The sequence below is a fragment of the Cynocephalus volans genome, chromosome 2 (genome assembly GCF_027409185.1).
Source record: "Cynocephalus volans isolate mCynVol1 chromosome 2, mCynVol1.pri, whole genome shotgun sequence".
NCBI classification, from domain to species: domain Eukaryota; kingdom Metazoa; phylum Chordata; class Mammalia; order Dermoptera; family Cynocephalidae; genus Cynocephalus; species Cynocephalus volans.
In genome coordinates, this window is record NC_084461.1 from 132,078,946 (window position 1) to 132,095,359 (window position 16,414).

The 16,414-nt window shown below is 47.0% G+C and overlaps 1 protein-coding gene across 1 annotated transcript in view; it reads left to right on the plus strand.

Moving 5' to 3' along the window:
• AFAP1L1 (actin filament associated protein 1 like 1) overlaps nucleotides 1-16,414 on the plus strand; it is a 65,737-nt gene that overhangs the window by 18,953 nt on the left and 30,370 nt on the right. The window contains exons 2-5 of the mRNA XM_063086937.1: nucleotides 8,060-8,188; nucleotides 9,239-9,322; nucleotides 10,100-10,197; nucleotides 11,320-11,428. Coding sequence (XP_062943007.1) covers nucleotides 8,060-8,188; nucleotides 9,239-9,322; nucleotides 10,100-10,197; nucleotides 11,320-11,428 — 420 coding nt within the window. The remainder of the gene's footprint in view (nucleotides 1-8,059; nucleotides 8,189-9,238; nucleotides 9,323-10,099; nucleotides 10,198-11,319; nucleotides 11,429-16,414) is intronic.

Consider the following 16,414-nt stretch of genomic DNA (forward strand, 5'->3'; position numbering starts at 1 on the left):
TTCTTTTTTTCTTCCAAATTTTATTTCATTTTGTCAATATACAATGTGGTTGATTGTTGTGGCCCATTACCAAAACCTCCCTCCCTCGTCCCTCTCCCCCCTCCCTCCCAACTGTTCACTTGTGGTATCAACTTCAAGGAACTGTAATTGTTGTGTCTTCTCCCCCCCCCCCAGTTTTTTGTGTATTTATTTATTTATTTTTAACTCCCACAAATAAGTGAGAACATGTGATATTTCTCTTTCTGTGCCTGACTTGTTTCACTTAATATAATTCTCTCTAGGTCCATCCATGTCATTGCAAATGGCAGTATTTCATTCTTTTTTATAGCAGAGTAGTATTCCATTGTGTAGATGTACCACATTTTCCATATCCACTCATCTGATGATGGACATTTGGGCTGGTTCCAACTCTTAGCTATTGTAAAGAGTGCTGCGATGAACATTGGGGAACAGGTATCCTTGAAGAAGACACAATTGAGTTGAGAGCTGAAGAAGGCATTACTGGAGGGCAGGGAAGGAGAGTTGTGACAGGTAGAGGGAATAGTTTATGCAAAGTCCCTGGGCCCAGAGGCTGAGGAACAGAGCATGAGGGCCACCTGGAGGGAGGTCTCTCTGGAAGAGCCTACAGGGTTTGAAGGTCACAGGAAAGGCTCCTCTTTCTTTTCTTCCCCCCATCCAAATATTGAGCTCACATCTGATAAGCACATTGCTTTCTTTTGCAGGGCAACTTAACTCCCTAATGTTATAATGGGACATACCCCATTAATGTGTGGGCTTATTAAAACACAGTGTACAGAAAGCCTTCTCTAAAACCATGATGAAAAATTTTTAAAGTAATGCACTGACTCTTTCTCCAGAACAGGAGCCTGTTGTATGAGATGAAAATTGGGTTATTTCACTCTTTGGAAAGAAGAGAAGAAATTTGAGTAAACCAAAAGAAAAATTGTAGGCCCTTCATAAAACCACATTTTGACAATTCTTCTTATTTTCCATTTCTAAGCCATGCTCATTGCATTTTCTCTGACTTTGAAAACAAAGAAGGATGAGTTATCTTGTGATGTCTACATTTGAAAAAGCTTGTCAAATGATGAGGTGGGGAAAAAGAAATTGCATTTCCTCCTACTGCTTTGCGTTTAATGAAATGGTAACTTAAAAGCTGTTTTCAAGCATTTTTATAAACTCCATATTGCACAGGCATGAGATCAGGCATCAAAGTGCCCAGCACTGGACCCAACCTGGTAGGAGCCAATACGGGGTTTATTATTCCTGTGGTTTGCTGAAGTTTAATTATTCTCTTCTCCTTTGCCATGGAAATTAGATCCATTACCTTTGAGATCTCTAAATAAATCCAGGCTTCTGTGCACTCATATCCTCACTGGCTGTGATAAATGCCTTGAAGGTTTCAAGCAGGCTGCATCAAGTGTATGGACCAGGGATAACGTCCTGGGGGCAAGTGACAGTGCTTTTTGCCCATGGCTTAATTTCTGCTATATAATATCTTATTTTGATTTCAGTTAGGTAGGGAGGGTGGAGAAGCAGAAAGAAAATTGATCTTAGTCTTAGCTGGGTACTCATCAGCAACAATAAGCACTTAGTCTAATCTTAGACACATTTTTAAATAAGTTTCTAATTTTATTTGAGAAACTTTTTTGCAACCCAGAGAATAATTACTCCCCATCTTGGGTTTCTGTGCCTGTCTGCTCCACTTAAAAGATTGAAGACTTATAAACAATAATGAGTCCATTTCTTCCTCTTGTTTTGTTTTGTTTTACCGTAACTCCCTAAGACTCAGCTAAACCAAATAAGATCAATGAAATATATTCGTGGTTCTAAAAAACCTTTAGACATAAAGATAGTCCTGTGCTGATGCCCCACTCTGCCCTCAGAAAATAAGATGACCTGGACCAAGAGCAAAGATTGGGGGGGCAGGTTAGGAATTGGTGAACGAGATCTTTCCTGACTGGGGACAGTAGGGACAGGATTCTTTGGTTGCATTACTGCCCCCGAACCAGAAGATGTTGTCTCCTCTCTTGGCATAGAGGTGGTCCTTGGGATGTGAGCACCCTGAGGGAAGGGCTCTGCTGCCTCCTTCTGCCACAACCATGCTGAGCTCAGTGTCAGGGCCGGAGCCATGAATAGTCCACGTGGTGAGGCCTGCCTAGTCCCATGATTCCTTTTGTGCCCAAACCCCTGTCCTTGTGCCTACCACTGCACCTGAAACTCCGGAAGATCACATATGAATGGAGAGCAGCTATCAAGTGCACTGAATACAGTACACATCACCTCATCTCATCGTCACCATGACCTTGTGAAGCAGCCACTGTTATTACCCCCACTGTTTGCAGATGAGTTGGAAGCTTAGGAAAGTTAAGAAATTTCCCCAGGGGCCCACAGCTGGAAAATGACAGAGCTGGGAGGGGGCCTCAATTGTCCACCGCCTGTCTTAAACATCAAGCTTTGTGTAAACTTTGCATGAATTTAACATGAGATACTTTTTTTTCAAGTGGTTGTATGAACATAGCTAACTCAAATAACCTCTTTGACCCTCACTTTCCACATCTTTAAAATGATAGGTGTTTTAGTCCGTTTTGTGTTGCTATAACAGAATACCTGAAACTGGGTAATTTATAAAGGAAAGAGGTTTATTTGGCTTACGATTCTGGGGCAGCTGCATCTGGCACGGGCCTCAGGCTGCTTCAAATCATGGCAGAAAGTGACAGGCAGCCGGCGGGTACAAGCAGATCACATGGCGACAGAAAGCAAGAGAGAGGAAGCAAGAGAGAGAAGCAAGAGTGAGAGAGAAGGTGCCAGGGTCTTTTTAAGCAACAAGCTCTCGTGGGAACTAATAGAGAGAGAACTCACTCATTAATCCCCCTCCCCCAGGGAGAGCATTAATTCGTTCATGAGGGATCCGCCCCCATGACTCAATCAGTTTCCAACACTGCCACGTTGGGGATCAAATTTCCACATGAGTTTTGGAGGGGACAACACATCCAAACTCCATCAATAGGATTAGACTAAGTCATCAAAATATTGTGTTCATTGAATAAATGTTCATCGGGCATCTACCATGTACTGATTGAGATACAGCCCCTGTCCTCATGGAGCTTGTTACAATGACTATAGTAAATCTGTCTCTAAATCCTATCTGATCAATACTTAGGAGTCCCCATAGATCTGGGAAGTACTAGGAAATAGCAGCAATGACAACAGCACTATAACTATCACTTAGTGAGTGTTTGCTCCAGACACAGGACATGCTAAGTGCTTCCCAGGCATGACCTTACCAAGTCCACCCAGCCTGTGAGGTTGGGATCCTATTATTCTCATTTTACATATGACAAATCCAGGGCTCAGAGTTCTCTAATGTGCCCAGCATTGCCCAGTTCAGAAGTGGCAGTAGAAGAACCCCAGTACACATGGATCTGACCCCAGATCCCCAACCACTGTGCTATTGTAAGCAAGACTCCATGCTCTAGCTATTTATAATCTTCTCTGGAGGCTCTTATTCCTGCCTCACTTCTCAGTTTTTTCAGATGAGGATGTCTAGTGACCATATTTAAGGAATATGAGAGGTCTTCCCATATTCTTTATGTCCATAGATGTCCCCTGTAGTATGTTTTTTCCTGGTGGATTATTTTGCAGAGTTTGAAACTTGGACTGCCTGCATCAGAATCACCTGGAGTACTGGTTAAAATGCAGATTCCTGGATCACACCACAGGCCTTCCAAAACCAGACTCTCTGGTTAGGGAATCCCAGAATGCATTTCCAACAAACCCCCTGGGACAGTCTTTTCTTACTAAAATTTGAGGCTGCTTTTCTGGTGGTATATATGAGCCCTGGCAGAATCATTTGTCATATGCGTTATACCCATATGACTTCTCTCTAAATTAAATTCTCTGATGGTGTAAATCCCTGCAGTTTGAATTCTCTAGCATTAAAGACAAAGCTGTCATTGAAGGCACTTCCATGTTCACTATGCTTGCAAGCTAGCTTCTCATGGTGAGCTCTGTATTGTTCTGGAAGAGCCAAGCACAGGCTAAGAGGTTTCCTGTATCCATGATATATATAAGGTTCTCTCTGGGATGAGATCCCGCTGTTAAGTCAGGTATTTACTTTGAGTGGCTTGTTTTTCTTCTATGAGATAGTCAGTGCTCTGAAGTTCAAACGGCCCGGTGGGAGAGGGCCATCAAGCAGGAATTTCGGCTCCAGAGGTAAGAGCTTCCCTCCCACAGGTGAAGAGATCCCCAGGTCAGGAGCGGGAAGGCTTTGAGAGGAAGCCCAGCATCCACACCTGCCCACCTCCTCCCCACCAGCCTGGCCTCCCACCTCCACTGCACTGAGCTGAGCTGAAATCTTCTGATGGAGAATTCAGGCACAGGCGTTCAAGCTTTGAAGCCAGACAGACCGGTGTTCAAGGCCTGGCTTTATTGCTTACTGGCTGAGTAACTTCACTTCTCTGAGCCTCTGTTTCCTTTTCTATGGGGCATTGGAGGACTAAATGAGACCATGTGTGATAACTGCTCAGCTCTAGGGAAACTACAAGCTAAGCTTTGTCCCATGGCTCCCAGCCCCTCTGTCCCCGCTGCGTGCCGGTTCCTTCCAGGCTGCATGGCCACCACCAGGACTGTCAGCCCCTCACTCTCCACTGCTTCTCCCAGACTCCCTCAGTCCCTTCCTTTGGTCCATTTGAACTTTGGTGGTTACATCTCAGTTAAAAGAAACACACTTAGAAGTCAAGGTCCCATGTGAAGAATCCCATCAAAGACCAGGAAGGAAACAACCAAAAAAAGTATTACAAAGATTGGGTAGTAAAACTCATGTTCTTAAATGCAGAGAACTCACTCAGAACCTATTTGTTCTTACTTTAGAAAAAACTGTAACAAACATTACATTAGAGGCAGTCAGTGTAGCATTTAGAAGGTAGAATGCTGCCACACATAGGCACTTGCTGATAGTAACAAGAAGAAATCATTAGAGCCTCAAGCAAAAAGAGAGACAAAAGGAAAGAAAGAAAACAAAGGGGGAGAGGGATAACAAACCAAAAAAAGGCACTAAAAATAAATAGAAAAATTTTTCAAAAAGGAGGGGAAGGAGGGAGGGGGATGGAAGTAAAAAAGAGAAAGAAAAGAAACAAAACAGACTTAAGAATCCCAAACAGCTTAGCAATCTGGGGTCATTTACTACAGGGCAATAGTTTTCAAGGTGTGGTTGGGGATGGGGGATTCCTGTGGGTTCCCCAGGACGCTCTCAGGGGGTCTGTAAGCTCAAAACTACCTCTATGTAGTACTAAGTCATCAGATGCCTTTTTCGCTCTCATCCTCCAGGAGTGGACAGTGGAGTTTTTAGGGGCTATTTGATGATGTGATAGCTCTGAAGGCTAGAGAGATAAGTGTCTGTGTGTTCTTGTGTTTTAAGAATTTCTCAGTTTTAATTGTTAATACAGCAAATGTTGACAAATATGACCTACATAGGACATTTATCTTTGGGGTCCTCGATAATTTTTAAAAGTATAAGGGGATCCTGAGACCAAGAAGTGTCAGAACCACTGGTGGAGGGAGGCCTGTGCACCCTGGCATTCCTGTGGGAGAGCAGGGCAGTGTCCTGAGACGTCAGGGATGACTCCTGGCTGCAGGCTGCAGGTGGGCTCCGGCGCTGCCCCGCCATGCCTCCTTGCATTTCCCGCCGCCACCCTTGTAAGGAATTACCTGTGGGCACACACACGTGTGAGAGAGAGAGGATGTCCACAGGGACAGCGTCTTATCCATTTGTTCCTGATCCCCCAGAGTGGCCAGCCGGGCACATGACTGGTGCTTCAGTAAATGTTTTGGAATTGAGTTCATTGACGTTTGTTGACGTTTGGGGCCAGAGAAGTTTGTGATTTCATTTCCTTCAAAACCGCTGAAGTTCGGCTAAAATGGTTTTAAATGATTTCCTGCTGTGAAGAGAGAAACCTGGCCGCCCCTCAGTGCCCTCGCTTCTGTGACGTTGCAGGGTCTCCAGGCACCTTTCACATGGCTCTGAGGTGAGCAGCGCCCCCCGGAGTTGTGTGACTGGGAATCACACAGACTTGGCACCAACCTGGCTCCACCTCTTTCAGGGTGTGCGATCATCCCACGGCTTCCCTCAGCCTCAGAGTCATCTTCTGGAAAATAGGTCTCCCCGTGGGGCCCCACTCACAGATGGCTGTGGAGATTAGATGAGAAGGTGCAGGGAAAGGCTACCTCAGCACCCGAGGGTAGAGAGCGTGCCTGAGGTAGTGGCTGTCTGTGTCAGCTCCAGGTCATCTTCAGTGAGTTTAGGGTGACGATGGAATGCCCCATAGAGACTGCCTCGTCCCATCTATACATAAGGTCCTAGTGTGATCATCGTGTAGAGCACCCACTCTGAGCAGGCCCCAGACTAGACGCTAAGGAAACGCAGATTCAGGTCCAGTCCACACCTTCTCTTAGGTCAACGTGCTAAATTCTACAGTAAGAATAGATGACTGTGCCAAGCATTTCCTTTGTGCTGGGCAAGGCACTTTTCCTGCGTGGCATAATTAATCCTCATGGCAACCCAATGAGGCAGTTGCTGTTATTATCCCCTTTACAGAGGAGGAAACTGAGTCATCGACAGGTTAAGTAACTTGCCAAAGGTCCTACAGCTAATGAATGACAGAGCCTGAATTTGAACCCAGGCGACCTGGCTCCAGGGTCTGTTCTCTTATGCATGATGTTATAGCCCCTCTTACCATCCAGAACCAGTAGCTACAGGGCAGGGTCTCCCTGTTTCCGCAGGAGGGCCCAGCGTGAGGAGAAGCACGTGGAGTTAGGGGTCACAGCCAGAGGTGAAGTCTTGGCTCTTCTACTCACCTCTGCATAACTTAAAGCAAGTTGCTTATCTTCTCTGAGCCTTAATTTCTTCATCTAAAAAGTAGGGGTGATCGTGGGAACTACCTCAAAACTCGTTGGTGGGATCAAATAAAATACTGTGAAGCAACGTTGCTCCACTGTTAAGAGAATAGACTGAGGAAGGCAGATTTGGCCAAGGATCTGTTAGCAGTGTGACCCTGGCGAGGTTATTTAACCTCCGTGAGCATTAGTTTCATTCATCATATAATGGAGATAATAGAATACTTGATATGAGATTTAAATGAGACAATAAAATTTAAGAGGCTTTGCACAGCTCCTTCAACATGAGTTAGCATTTATTATCATGCACAAGTGCTTGGTGAGTTGCAGTGTAGGACAGTGATGAAGCTGGTCTTCAGCCCTAAGGCAAACCAAGTCCCAAGTTACTTTCAGGACAGGGAGACACCCATGACATCGTGGTCTTGGCATGCTGGAGTCTTTAGAGGACTCTGTGTTCTAGGATCTTGCAACTCATGAGCTGGAAGATTGTCTGGTCCCACCGCAGACCTCCTGAATCAGAATTTGCATTTTGACAAGATTCCCCGGGTTATTCCTATACACACTTAAGTCTGAGAAGCACTGGTGTGGCATGGAAAGAAAGTATGGAATGATAATTTGGGGCATGGTATGGGAAGGGTTAATGTTTAGTTTGGCTCTGGCCAAGGCACCGGAAACAGAAGCTTCCAGAGATTGAAGCATATGAACTGATGGGACAGGAAGGCTCCCTTCCTGCCTGTGTCCTGGATGGCTGGGGGCTCCAGCCAGAGACCTGCACCGAACCTCTAGCTGCATCAAGGAAAAACCCCTAGGCCTGCAAAGCAGAAGGCAGGCTGGGACAACGGGGGGGCCGAATTCCCTCCGCTTGGGGCTGCCTGGGCTCAGAGTTGCCAGGGTGAGCCCAGGGAGGTCCAGTCCTCAGGCCAAGGTCATCTGAGGTCTGAGGCAGACTGGGGAGGCCCATGGGAACACCACAGGGTTAACTGAACAGGGCCCTCCCAAGGGAGGCTGGTGGCCAGCACTGGGACAGCTGTGTGAGAACCCCCATGTCTGCCTGTTGCCCCCCGCCCTGACCTCTGGCCCCTGCTGCCCTGGCCATTCATGTGGCGGGCAGGCCAGGATCCTGGATGCAGAGCTGTGACTGTGCAACATCGGCCTGCCTCCCCAGTGCTGGAGCAGCTGCTCCCAGAGCTTGCCGGGCTGCTCAGCCTCCTGGACCACGAGTACCTCAGCGACACCACCCTGGAGAAGAAGATGGCCGTGGCCTCCATCCTGCAGAGCCTGCAGCCCCTCCCAGGTCAGCCACCAGCAGTCTGCCCCAAGCAACTCCATTTACATGAAACAGCAAAGCCTCCCTTCTCCCTACCCAAGGACCTTCAGTAACTCCTCAGGGCCTGCTGCAGGAGGACGTCGAAGCCTCACAGCATGGCGTTCAATGCATGTCATGCTCTGGCCCAGTGTCCTCATCCAGTTAGGCCCTACTTCTCCACCACAGATCGGCTGGCCTCCTTCTACCCCTCCATCCCCAACCCTCTACAAACACGAACACCCCCAGCGCACACTCACACACCCACCACACGTGGCACACACTACATTCTCACACACACACAACATATTCCCATGCACCTCACACACACGCGCACGCATATCCACATCACACGCTCCTACACAGACGCATGCTCACACGCAGTCCCTCTGATACACACACACATGCTCTCTGATACACACACACACTCATCTTTACATGTGGTGTGTCTCCCCCACATCTTTGTTCGTACCCCTCCCTCTAAACCTCACACCCCTGCCCTTCATGGTCTGCTCAGCAGCAAGCCCTCCTCGCCTGCTCCAGCCTTTTCTGTACGCCCCAGTCAGGGACGGGTTGATACATCTCAGTAAACTCTAATGAGCTGTACCCATGTCCTGCAGTGTTCAAGGAGTCTGAGGGATGCGGTGAGAAGTCCCCCCAGATGACTCTTTGAGTCTCACTTCCCAGTGACAAAACAGAGTTGATGTTACCTTCTGCCCTCACAGGATTGTTGGGAGCATGAAAGGGACAGCAGTTTTCCAGCTGTGCTTGCTGGAGCCCCCATCCCCTGGCCGTCCCCAGAGCAGCCCCTATGACCTGTTTTCTGTACTGGGCTTCTGGGCATCCCTTTACTTGGAAAAAGATCCTCAGTAACAGTGTAAAAACGAAAACAAAGTTTGAAAACCAGTGAAATAATTTAGGATGTGAGCATGCTTCACAAACTGGGTGCTGTGTCCCGTGTGGGACAGAAGTCCGAGTGGGGTGGAGGAGGCCTGGTCCCTCCCCTCCTCACTGCCGGTGTGTCCTCCTCCTTCCTCACAGCAAAAGAAGTCTCCTACCTGTATGTGAACACAGCGGACCTCCACACTGGGCCCAGTTTTGTGGAGTCCCTATTTGAAGAATTTGGTAAGCGACCCTCTCCGGACCTCAGCTCTGAAGCCATCCCTCTGCCCCATGAACGTGGAAGGGTCCCTGGATTGGGCTGGGCCTGACACTAACATTGAGTCGTTGAGTCACTTTGGGCAAGTCCCTTGGCCTCTCTGGGCCCTGCCAGCTCTGAAAGTCTAATCAAAATCTTCATAGCTGTAGGAAATCATCCCAGAGATTTGAGGTGGTAGGAATGAGTGTGCAGGACAGAGAGGGTGTGCGCAGAAGAGTGTAGCTTGCCCAGCACTCTGTCCCTTAATAATTGCTACCTGGGACACTGGATTAGCAATCCAGCGGCTCAGCAGGAAATGAGAGCTGCAACTGAGGCACATCAGTGCCACTGTGTGGGAGCCACCAGGCAGATGCACGCAGGGTATTTGCCACTCCTGCTGCATGCTGAGTGACAACAGCCTATTCGACACAGGGAGAAAGCCATGGTCTAGAGAGAGTTTCAGAGACTGCTAGACTTAGGGAAAATGCCGTGCCTTTATAACAGAACCCTCAAACATTTCCAGAGCACCATGACAAATCCTATCTTATCTGATCCTCTCAATAACTGGAAGACTGACAAGGCAGGGATTATTGTGACAAGTTTACAGGTGAGGAGACCCAGATTGATTAAGTCACTTGCTCAGGGTTATGGAGGAGGTGGTGGAGCCAACCTCATGTGCAGCCTCCTGACCCCAGATCCAGCCCTCCTCTGCCTCTGCCATGTTCATCCTTGGCTTTCTCTGCCCAATGCCTGACCCTCTGTAGACTGTGACCTGAGTGACCTTCGGGACATGCCGGAGGACGATGGGGAGCCCAGCAAAGGAGCCAATCCTGAGCCAGCCAAGAGCCCATCTCTGAGGAATGTGAGTCATGGCAGAGGTCCCCACATCCTCAGGCCCTCTGTCCCTCTGGGCTGGGGACAACTCTCCCCTCAATACTGGGGACTCTTCTTGCTGTGCAGGACCCTGTCCTCTCTCCAGGGTGGTGGGTAAGGGCAGACACAGAGCCATGTGAACATTTCAGTGGCACACAATGTGCTCACTTGTGTTAATGCTGAGCAGAGAGAATGTGGTGAACTGGTCTGTCCTCGTAGGCCCAAAGGACATCACCACCCCATTCTCTAATGGCCTAATACAGGCAGGTGATGGGAAATGCTCTGGACCAGGAGTTGCGTGGCCTCTGCCCTCCCCACTACTCTGCTGTGTGGCCTTGGGCAAATCTCTTCCCTTCTCTGAGCCTGAGTTTTTCACCTGCAAAGTAAAGAAGTGGGCCATGTGTAGGGTTCCCAACTCCGGAGCCATGGAATTAGAGCAGGGGATCCCGTAATCACAACAGTCAGTGTCTGTCAGCTGCACAATTCAGGATCGTCATCACCAATTGTTGACAATTTACTAGGTCATTTACATGCTGACAGCAACCAAATGGGGTTGGCACAATTGTTATCTCCATTTTACAGATAAGGAAACTGAGGCTCAGAGAGGGTGAATGATATGCTCGATGTCCCATAACTAGTTAGTGACAGAACTTAGCTGTAAAGCCAGGTTCTCTTGGCTCCAGAGCTAAGGTCTTAGCTGCTGGACAGTCCTGCCTCACTCCATAGTGTGTCTCATGCTTCCTAGTCCTGCTGCTCCTCACACGTGTACAGATGTGGTGGCTCAGTATTGCAGAACTCACAGGAGTTTTTGATAATCCTGCATGTGCTCAATCAAAAGTATAACTACTACTATTTGGCAGTCCATAAAATTGCAGAGGAGTCCAGACATTGCAGAGGAGCCCTGATGCTTTAAAAATGTGGGTAAGAAGCCCAGGACAAATATGCTCTCAATTTTGCCAGCACTGTGACTCTATTAAAAGTTATGGCTTCACATTGAGACTGCCTCTTGCCTTCCAGGAGCTCCCGACTCCCTCTCCTCCAGCCACCCCCCTCCAGCTCTGCCTGCTCCCCTAGCCTTCTTGGTCTCACATACCTCCTTCATCCCCTGCAGGCAGCCGACCTGCCTCCGCCACTCCCCAACAAGCCTCCACCTGAGGACTACTATGAGGAGGCCCTTCCCCTGGGACCGGGCAAGACCCCTGAATACATCAGCTCCCACAGTAAGTTCTGGTTCCCTTGGGGGTTTAGGGACTTCTCCTTCCTGAGAAGCCAATTCTAGGTTCCCCTGTGTCCTGCTGGAGCTGGAGCTCCAAACCTGGCATCTGTCCAGCCGTGTCACCATTTGCAGAAGAGGAGCCACCCTGGGGACCTGGGCTTTTCAGTGACAGCCTGGATCCCTGGCTGTGGCCTCAGGGATCAGGGGCTTGGGTTCTAGTCCCAGTTCTGTGTGGCCTTAGGTAATCCCCTTCCCTTCTCTGGTTTTCTATTCCTCTTCCCTTCAAACAAGAATGAGGAGCTAGATACACTCACGTAAATGTGCTAGAATGCAGATACACAGATGAGCACCGCTATACTCTTCCTAGTACTAAAACTGCTACTCCCTCAAGTGCTCCTTGCTAGTGGATTTGAGATAGTTTGTGTTTCAGCAGAATCACATCTTACAAGTGGATTAGGTTATGAAGTCACTGCATAAGATAAAAAAACACATGGTCTAAACCAGGGATCTTAGGAGTAGTCTGGGCACCCCAGGGGTTCATAAGATGATGTAGGCAGAAATATTAGAAGCTTTATTTGTATTTAGTTCAACACATCTTTTTAAAATTCTATGTGAATGTTTTATAGTGTTTATAATTTGATAATATTTACAAAAAAGTTTAAACATACATATATAATTTATGCACAAATAAATATAAATATATGTATATGGGGATACTTCAAAAAGTTCATGAAAAAATAGATGATATGAATCTTTCCATGAACTTTTTGAAGACCCTTCATATATTTTTACTGATAGGTGGGCATAATAAAATAACTTAGAGGGAACTGGTGCAAATTACCATTGAAAATTTCTTAAATTGCTATAAAGGAGAGTCCTTGATCTTTAGTCGGTTTCTTCCAGTGTTGCAACACATGGCTGTTCCTTTGAGGCAAGATCAGATGAAGTCACTTGCTTGCATATAACAATAACGTTACATACAAGAAACTGTATTATGGCTTCTGAATGACCAGCATGGTAGCTGAATTTGTATAAGATAATGTTTGTGTGATGCTACCCTGCCATTCAGCAGCATGCTGAAATGTTCTCCAACCACCAAAAAATAACATAGATCTGTCTGCGCTGATCAGAAATGAATTCCAAGATATAGTCAGTGAAAAAAAACCAAATACCTAATAGTGTATATGACATGATTCCATTTGTTTTTTTTTTTAAATAGGACACACACACACACACACACACACACACACACACACACTTTCGTTTTAATAATTTTTCTAGGATATGCAAGAAACTTAACAGGATTTTCCTGTGAGAGATTAACAGAAATATGGGTGAAGGGAACATATTTTTATTTTGTTTTGGTTTGGTTTTTTCCAGGGCTTTTTTTTTTTTTTTTTTTTTTTTTTGAGGGAAGAAAACCTTTTATTTTGAGGAAATTGCAGATTTGCATGCATTTGAGAGAAATAGAGAAGTCCTGCATACCCTTCACCCCGTCTTCCCCAGTGGTTAAATCTTGCACACCTATAGTACCATATCACAACCAAGATTACTTTTTATAACTCCACTATGATATTCTTATTAAAGAATTCCCATATTGTGTACTATGTGGCTAATTTATTCTCTAGTCATAGGCAATGGAGTGAACATAGGCTTTGGAGTCAGAACTAAGTTTGAATCTGGGGTCAACATGCAAGTTGGAAAAGTTACTTCACTTTACTTTCGTGTTTTGTACAATTAGTATCATAAAAGGCCCAAATAAAGTATTGCATGAAAATGCCCTTTGTAAATTATAACGACCTAATGCAAATTTTTGCTTTTATTGGTATAGTTTTTTTTTAACTAGAAATAAAAGAAAATTTATTTAAGTTGATAAAGAGTATGTGGCAGAGATTGTTCTAGTTGTCCTTATCACCCTCCCTTTTTTTGAAAAAAATTATTTATTTATTATTACTTTTTTTTTTACATTCTAAGATGTTGCAGAGCAGTTTGGAGGAGGGAGAAAGAGGAAGAGAAAGGAGGATAAAGGGGGGCATGGTCGAAACCTGTGGCACCCCCTCATTCCAGCATGGGAGCCCAGGAGGCTTCTGGCAGTGGCTCTGTTATTGCTGGGCTAGATGCAGATGTCAGGGGGGTGTGGCTCAGGCTCTTGGCCCCCCACGACCCCAGCTTGGTAGCCTGGGGCTCTCCAGCAATGACCAGGTGGTCTCTGGGCTGGATGCAGTCATCAGGGGGGCATGGCTGATGCCCTCAGCCCTACCCCTACCCCAGCTTGGGAGCCCCAGAGGCTTCTGGCACTTCTAGGTTTTATATGTGTTCTTTGGTGGTGTTAGACCTTTACTGCTTAATATCAGAACTTTGTCTCTCATCTGTGGGGTTTTCGTTTTTTCTTTCAGTTCTGTGTTGGATTATTTGGTGTTTCCACCACTTAAACTCTGCACTGGAACTAACTTGTTTTCTTTTGGTTACTTCTAAAATGGGGGAACTTCCTGTGGGGACCAGCACTTGAGCCCTGTGGTTGAGCTAAATTGCTGCTTTGCTGCTGATTCCCTGGGGAAGGCTTTTTGTGCAGCGAAGATTTTAATTGTTGACTTTGTAAGCACTTCTGAGTCTTGTGAGGTCTGAAATACCTGGGTTGTGTGGAAACTCTGGTCTGGCCCTGAGTCTTTTCAGCACACCGCACCCCCTGCTGTTCTATATTCTTGACCAATCTCCACTGAATGGTTCTGTGCTGATTGGTGGGCAGATCAGCTGTCCATGCGGTTTCCCAATGTTCCCCCCCAGTGGCTCTTCTCCTCCAACCCCCTCACTCCAAACACTTCCCATGGGACAGGCCACATGCTAGTCCTTGCAATGACTCACCGGCTTCTGAGTGGCTCCTTTTTTCAGTTGTCTGTGGCCCCTCACTCTTATGTGGGTCCTCAGGAACCCTGTTAGTGGTCTTGCTGGTCTGCGGGCCACCAAGGCCCTCTTCTCCCCTGCTGCCTCCAAGCAACTTCATACGAAGGGCACAGCTACAGCTTTTGCCAGCTCTGGCTCTGTGTGCTTACCAGGGCCAGCCTTGAAATGGCTGGGGCTCGAGACGGTCAGAGTAGTCCTATCTTTCTCTCATCATGCCTTCTCCCACCTTCATGAACTCTGTAGGTCTCTCTTCCTCTTCCCCTGAGCTCTAGTGTCCCCAGCTTGGCTGTCATTGCTTTCTAATAGTTGTAAGTAAATCAGTTGATTGTGGGAGAGGATGACTCTGGGTACTATCTATTGAGCCATCTTGATCAGAAGTCCTGGGAACATATTTTTTGATTCATACTCTTTTGTGCTGCCTGTGTTTTTTACCATGGGCGAATTTTTCGTGCATGTGTGGTACAAAGACTGGCCATTTCTGCCATTTTAAAGTGACCAGCCAGTGGCTTTTAGTACATCCACAGTGTTGTGCACCCATCACTATTGTCTGGTTCCCAAACATCTTCACCCCAGAAGGAGACCCTGTACCATTAAGTAATCACTGCTCACCACCCCCCAGCCCCTGCTTGCCCATTCTGGGTATTTCATATAAATGAAATCATACAATGTGTGACCTTTTGTGATTGGCTTTTTTCACTTAGAATAGTGTTTTTAAGGTTCGCTTATGTTGTAGCATGTATCAGAACTTCATTCCTTTTTATGGCCAAATAATATTTCATTGTATAAATATACCACATTTTGTTTATCCATTCATCAACATGTCAACCTAAATAACAAACAGAGAGAGGCTCTCTAAAAGAAAATGGTATTTATTCTAGAATAGGACATTGCAATGGGAATATGTGTGCCATAGTAACCGTGTGCATACTTAGGGAGATAAAGGAAGACAAAGGATTTTAAAGGAAAAATGGTGGTGGATTACATAATTGTTTGGGGATAATTATCCTTGGCTACAAGGATCAATAACAAAGGTGATGCCAGTCCAAGGTTGGACAGGCAGTTGATGGGCAGATGTCCTCACAGAAGTATTTTTTGTATAAGGTTGTGATGGCCTTTGTGTACAATTGTGGTTTTGCAGAGTCCTTTGTGATAGTTCTCGTTATCAAGCATTTGTGCATAAGACCCCCTGCCTTCATGGCCTTCCCTTGCTCTATTTGACAGGGTTTTTTTAAACACATGAGACTCCATTTTGATTCTGGAAACTTTCACTAGATGATGGACACCTTTTGGCTATGGTGGGGTTGGACCTCTTCAGCCTTGATAGTCTCTGGTTCTATGTCATTGCAAACAGCTGTTTAGATGTGAAGCAGGAAACTTTATTCTATATTATCTATTCAAGGACAGAGGATGAAGTGCTGCTGGGCTCTGAATCCCAGATCAAGTCCCTGGGCTGGATGAGGCTCCTCTGCCTCCCAGAGAGCTCCCCTCCCCCTCAGACAGGGCAGAGAAGCGCCTCCCAGAAGCAGCTGGAATCTTGGGGCAGGAGGGAAGGGAGGGCCTCAGGAAAGACTGGGGGACTTGTCCCTGGAGAGCACTACAGGCCCATCAGGGAGTGTCCTTCCTCTCACACACAGCGTCCAGTCCTGCCAGGTGTCCCAGTGCTTTGCCCCTGTGCCCTCCCCTCTTCCCCTTCACGCCTCCTCCTCCCCCACCTCCGAACCTCTGGCCCCGACAGCCTGATCCACCTCCCAGGGGCTGTTGCCAGCATCTGAGGCCTCAGAGCGCCTGCTGGGAAAGGCAGACTCTGAGCCTCACTTGGGTGTCCCAGTCTCTGGGAATTTCAGTGCTGCCGTCCTCAGGAAACAGATGGACAGGAGGAGGAGGGGCAGGAGCCCAGAGCAGCACTCTGGAGAACAGTGCGACGTGAGAACGAGTTGGACTGGGTGAAGGAAGGCTTCCTGGAAGAGGGGATATGCTCCTGTCCCCTGAGCTGGCCACCTCAGTTCTGATCCAGGCTCTGTCACCAGCAAACTGTATGCAGCTTGTGTCCCATCTGTGAAAGGGGGCGGATACCTACCGCCCTGCATTA